Source organism: Simochromis diagramma, unplaced genomic scaffold, assembly GCF_900408965.1.
Source record: "Simochromis diagramma unplaced genomic scaffold, fSimDia1.1 OVJJ01000483.1, whole genome shotgun sequence".
In the NCBI taxonomy this organism is placed as follows: domain Eukaryota; kingdom Metazoa; phylum Chordata; class Actinopteri; order Cichliformes; family Cichlidae; genus Simochromis; species Simochromis diagramma.
The window spans coordinates 7,702,242-7,707,627 of NW_024386835.1; the positions used below are offsets into that span (position 1 = coordinate 7,702,242).

Here is a 5,386-nt window from a genome sequence, read left to right on the forward strand (position 1 = left end):
CCTCTCCTTACAGTGACTTTACCCGTTCCATTATTTAACACGGTATATCTGTATAATGGTTAACGGTATTTATTAGCGTTTAGCAACTCAAAATGCAAGCTACACCAGGAAGTGACGTATTATCATGCCTGTCGAAAAGTGACCTATCATCCAAATAAAAGTTGGAATCCTTTAATGTAAGTTTGACCCCCCTCTTTATGGGCTAAGATAATATATAAGTCACAGTACCGAGGAGCAGTTCTCGGTTACAAATGTAATGCATTCGGGATTTTGTGCTCAATCGATTTACGCCGCTTAATAACATGGGTGGCTAGCGTAGCTTTGTAGCTAAGCTTAGCAGTTTGTGTCCAATTTTTGCATGGGTGGTCTTGCTGCAGAGACACTGGATTCTGCGCGGCTGTTGAATCCCATATGTTCGAAACTGCTCTTAGCGCTTCCTGGTTCGCTGGCAGGAGAAATGACATCTCTGGTTAATCACTCGTTGTTGTTGTTTTTAAACTTGTGTCACCTTAGCTCGCTTTTTGATGAAGACTTGAGTGAGTGGTGGAGCCGCTGAGTAACCATGGACAGTTTGTCCAGCCACAGCTCCTACCTCCTCCAGCAGCTTCAGGAGCAGAGGATTCAGGGTCTGCTCTGTGACTGCATGCTGGTGGTCAAAGGTGTTTGCTTCAAAGCCCACAAAAACGTCCTGGCCGCCTTCAGCTCCTATTTCAGGTGCCATTATCTCGTTTGTAATAAACGTTAATCATACCGAGTTGCTTCAAGGTTTCCAGATGCATTAAGTATTACTCTGATCTTTTCAGGTCCTTGTTCCAAAATTCCCCCAGTCAGAAGAATGACGTGTTCAACCTAGTTATCCAGGATGTCAGTGGCATTGGCCAGATATTGGACTACATGTATACCTCCCATCTTGATATTAACCAAGATAATGTGCAAGCACTCCTAGATATCGCACAGTGTTTGCAGGTTCCGAATGTGCAGAGCATGTGCAATGCTTTCCTCAAGCCCTGTCCTCCACCAGTGGAAATGCCTTCGTTTTCGCTCTCAGGCATGTTGGGTTCAGAGCATGACTGCCTGCTTGGAAGCAATCTTCCTAACGATGTTGACCTGCCCTGTCCCTCTGAATCCCAGAGGCCTGGCTTCAGCAGTGACATGGACCACACCAGAAGGATGCCAATTTCTGTGCCTAACAGCAGCTCACACTGTGAAATGGGTAGCAGCTCTCAGGCACCAGTAGAAAAGCAGCTAGTTCATGGGTACAAGCTCCGCAACTTCTACAGTAAGCAGTACTTTAAACAAAGTGCAATACAGAGCAATAGTGCAAATTCAAGCCAGGGCCCTTCAGTAGTGGAAGAGCAGCAGTGTCAACTTGCGATAAACCAGGCAGGCAACAGCACCCCTGTGAACTCAGGAAACACAGTTCAGCCTAATCAGTCTTCCATATCAGTGAGTGTGGACAGGAACCCTGACTCTTCTCTCACACCCTCAGATAATCTAAACACTCCTAACCCAGACTCCTCAATGAACAAGCCAATGCGCCCAAAGAAGGCCGTCTACCTGAAGAAATATAACTATCTTCGGTCTCAGAAGGCTTTGGAGGAGATGTGCACTGAATCAGTTATTGAACCTGTCCTTAGCTGTTCAAAGGAGAGCCTTCAAGGAGAGACAGTGGTCCAGGTTCAAGCACCAGAAGCTCCTGTAGAAGATAGCACTGCAGCCAGAGATGAGGTTGCAGACACAGCTGCAGATGCACAGCTTCCCAGTCCTCCACCTGTGAATGAAGAGGAGCAAAATCTAAAGCCTGTGCCGGAGCCAGCTCAGCAATCGGGACACAAGCAGTACTGCTGTGAGGTGTGTGGGAAGATCTTCAAACACCCGAGCAACCTGGAGCTGCACAAGCGCTCGCATACCGGTATTTCCTGATTTTAACAGCTCTAGAATCACACATTTAAGGTTGAATTATAGGAATGAATTATAATGTTCTTAGGCATAAACTGATCTGTTCTGTTATAGGCGAGAAGCCCTTTCAGTGCAACGTTTGCGGAAGAAACTTCTCACAGGTATTTTCTTTTGTGCTCTTCTAATTTAATAGTTATTCTTAGATGTTCATATTAAACTCAGATGTCAGACGGATTCTGTCTTACAGGCTGGAAATTTACAGACACATTTGCGGCGTCATTCTGGGGAAAAACCATACATCTGTGAGCTGTGCGGGAAAAGGTAAAGTGAATTGGATTGATTTTCATTTGTCTTCTTTTGCCATCTCCCTGTCTCTACTTTAAGCATTTTCTTGGTTTAACTGAGTTTGCCTTTACTAAGACAAAAAGTGCTTCCAAAGTTTTCCCAGGCTTGTTAATATTATTCTATCACTTGTTCAACTTCACACATAAATAATTGTAGTTGCATAATAACACACTGAGGAACTGCTGTGAGTAATTAACAAAGTGAAAGAAAATAGAATTTTCTTGCGTAGCACATAATATACTATAATATCCAATAAATATATGATATGATATTTTCCACTTACCATATAGAGATATAGAGATATCAAAACTGATGATTTCTTTACTGTCCTTTATTATTCATCTGTGTTTTCCAGCTTTACTGCATCAGGGGATGTCCAACGTCACAAAGTGGTGCACACAGGAGAGAAGCCACATCTGTGTGACATATGTGGCCGAGGTTTGTGGCATCTCTCAGCACGAGCAATAATCTCAGTCAGTCATTTGATAATACAACAATCTGAGAATTTGTAATGTCTTGTTGCTAAAGTGAGCTCCTGCTGATGTTTAATAGTAGCTTGAACTGCTTTTATTGAGAAATGCATTTCTTGTTCCTTGTTTATTGTTCAGGATTTAACAACTTGAGCAATCTAAAGGAGCACAAAAGGACTCACGCGACAGACAAGACGTTCACCTGTGACCAGTGTGGAAAGTCCTTCAACACGCACAGAAAGCTTCTGAAGCACAAGGCCCGGCATGCTGGGGAAAAACCTCATAGCTGCGCCACCTGTGGTAAGTTATAATGTCACAATCTATTTAAAAAAAATATTTTTAAGAGTCTACAACAGGCCCAGTTATTTAACATAACTTTCAGCAGTATTTTAGTAATGGAAAATCAAATCTATTCTCAGGTTGGAATAATAAAAAATCTGGATTAGAAACTTCCTAGCAGCCAAACTGTTAGGTGGAGCTCGACACTGGTTGGTTAAATAGTTCCCAATTTTGAAAACAAAAAACACCAAAATGCACAAAAAAGAAAAAGAATATTCAACTGCTAGTATTGTATTTTGAATACTTTGTAAAGTCACTTTAAGTACTTTTAGTGCAGTTAAATCAACACATTTTAGGGTCAACGTGAAAGAAATGCAGATGTGATATGTGAATGTGAGATCAGAGGTCTAATTTGACACCATATTTGGATGCAAACTTTAATGTGATATTTAGAATCCCCCTTTACCCGTATGATTTCCTAAATATCATCAATACAAACAATGGCTGTAAGAAACATAGTTTTAAGTAGCTCTACATAGCCTTATTATTATCACTTTGACCTTTGACGTAGATTAATCTTTTGACCTTAAAGGAGAGGTCAGAGGTCAGCTATGATATGATATTTTCAATACTGTTATTGTTCATCTATATGCTGACTATACCCACCAAACTAGTTATAAGGCTTTTTATACATTTTCAACCAACAAATCATTCAGTTGACCTTAAAGACCTTTGTGGAAGTAAGCATAATTTTAATGCATAACATAACATAGGTTCCTTGATGGATGTAATTACCATTAACAATGTACAGTTTTGCCACAAAGGTAGACCCAACACCAAAACAGCAGCTGTCTCTGTTCCCTTCACAGACATTGTTTCAGTCTTATAGAGCCACGTTTTACAACAATTTGTACTGACACACTCGGAATCGACACTACAACCAAAGTTGTTGCAATATTATTACATTAGCTAACAAGTCCAGCTGGTCTTGGAATGCAATGGAAAGCCAAAAGCGTAAATGGCATTTACCTGCATATTCTTTAAGGCTCTTAAAGCTTGTTTTTCTATGACAGCATTTTTTTTCCCCCATGTTGTCATTGTTTAAACATGATGTGCACACGGTGTTATTCATTTGAGATTTCTTATGACTTAATACAGGGAAGTGTTTCATTGGCTCAGGAGACCTACAGCGTCACATACGGTCACACACTGGTGAGAAACCTTACATCTGCAATACCTGTGGAAAGAGCTTCACCCGGTCTGCCATGTTGAGAAGACATAGCAACATGCACTGCAAGGGGCCTCCAGTTGAGAGTCAGGTCACTGTCAACTCTGAGCAGACACATAGCGCAGATGGTGGCACGTCATTACCCAAAGCTGTCAGCCACAGTAAACCTGCTGCTGCCAGTGAGCAGCATTTCTCTGCTATGATGCCCCACACAGAGTTAGAGAAATCCTCAGCGCCGGCTCCTTCGCCACCACAAGCAACACCACATATAGAGACTTCACCTCCCAGCATTCAACTGAGCCCAGGATCTACCCCGCTTCCAGAGCTGCGCTCCCTGGTTCCCCATCACCTCCTTTCATCCGGCCACCAGGAAAGAACTGCAACCCTATCTGCCACAGATCGTACGAAGCTGGCCAAACCCCACGTATTGCAGGAAGCGCCATATGGTCCGTATGTCGAGAACGGGAACATGCCAATGGATAGAGGCCCAGCGGGGAGGCCCTACCTGCCTCCTACAGACAATTACTGCAGTTCCCTCACAGGGACAAGCAGGCCCTATAGGTCCAGTGAAGGCCAGTTTATCTCTAGTGTAACTCTGTGGGGCCTAGCAATGAAAACGCTCCAGAATGATAACGACATGGAGCAGTAAGCATGTCATGTCACACAGCATTGCCGGATCAGCTACCCAGTGAACTTAAGTGACTTTTACTCAACTGAATCATATTTCCACCACCTGGATCATGAGTTACATCAAATCAGAAAGGACGGGGCCTTCTCTCTCGCTAGTCTGCTAAGTAGAGTAGACCGGAGAGCAGCTAGAACAGCAGCTTGCTTGAGACAAATGATAAGCTGAGGGGCTTTACAAGACCCAGTATAAGATATTATCCTGAACTCTAAATCATGCAAAACTGAGGTCTGCAAGGCACTGACGTCACAGTGCAGCGGGTATTTTCAGGGCTCTGTGATTCAGTGGGATTTATCGTTTGAAACTTTATTGTTCCAAATCTAAACATCCCAGGATGCATCATGCATCAGCTACATTCTTTCATTTGGTTTGTACTGCGCTGCACTTTAAGATGTAAAGAAATGAGCTTGTTACTGATTAAATATTTGTGCAAGATCTCTCTGTGATATATTTATGTAAGAATTAAAGACCTACCCTTTC

General features: G+C 42.6%; 1 protein-coding gene across 3 annotated transcripts; it reads left to right on the forward strand.

Moving 5' to 3' along the window:
- On the forward strand, positions 1 to 5,386 carry zbtb49 (zinc finger and BTB domain containing 49). Of its 3 annotated transcripts, XM_040029190.1 has the most exons (8): positions 1 to 176; positions 514 to 714; positions 804 to 1,912; positions 2,014 to 2,060; positions 2,129 to 2,220; positions 2,600 to 2,682; positions 2,853 to 3,014; positions 4,152 to 5,386. In XM_040029190.1, exons 2-8 carry the CDS (start codon positions 563 to 565, stop codon positions 4,868 to 4,870), a joined length of 2,364 nt encoding a protein of 787 aa, XP_039885124.1. In that variant the 5' UTR covers positions 1 to 176; positions 514 to 562; the 3' UTR covers positions 4,871 to 5,386. The 3 variants fall into 3 exon arrangements, with proteins under 3 accessions (XP_039885124.1, XP_039885123.1, XP_039885125.1); XM_040029189.1 differs by having other exon boundaries at positions 1 to 714; XM_040029191.1 differs by having other exon boundaries at positions 2 to 714; positions 2,147 to 2,220.

Coding starts and splice junctions, on each gene's coding strand:
- zbtb49 (XM_040029189.1), top strand. CDS start 563: ATGGACAGTTTGTCCAGCCACAGCTCCTACCTCCTCCAGCAGCTTCAG. Junction 2,683..2,852: donor GTGTGACATATGTGGCCGAG/GTTTGTGGCATC, acceptor TTTATTGTTCAG/GATTTAACAACTTGAGCAAT. Junction 3,015..4,151: donor TCATAGCTGCGCCACCTGTG/GTAAGTTATAAT, acceptor GACTTAATACAG/GGAAGTGTTTCATTGGCTCA.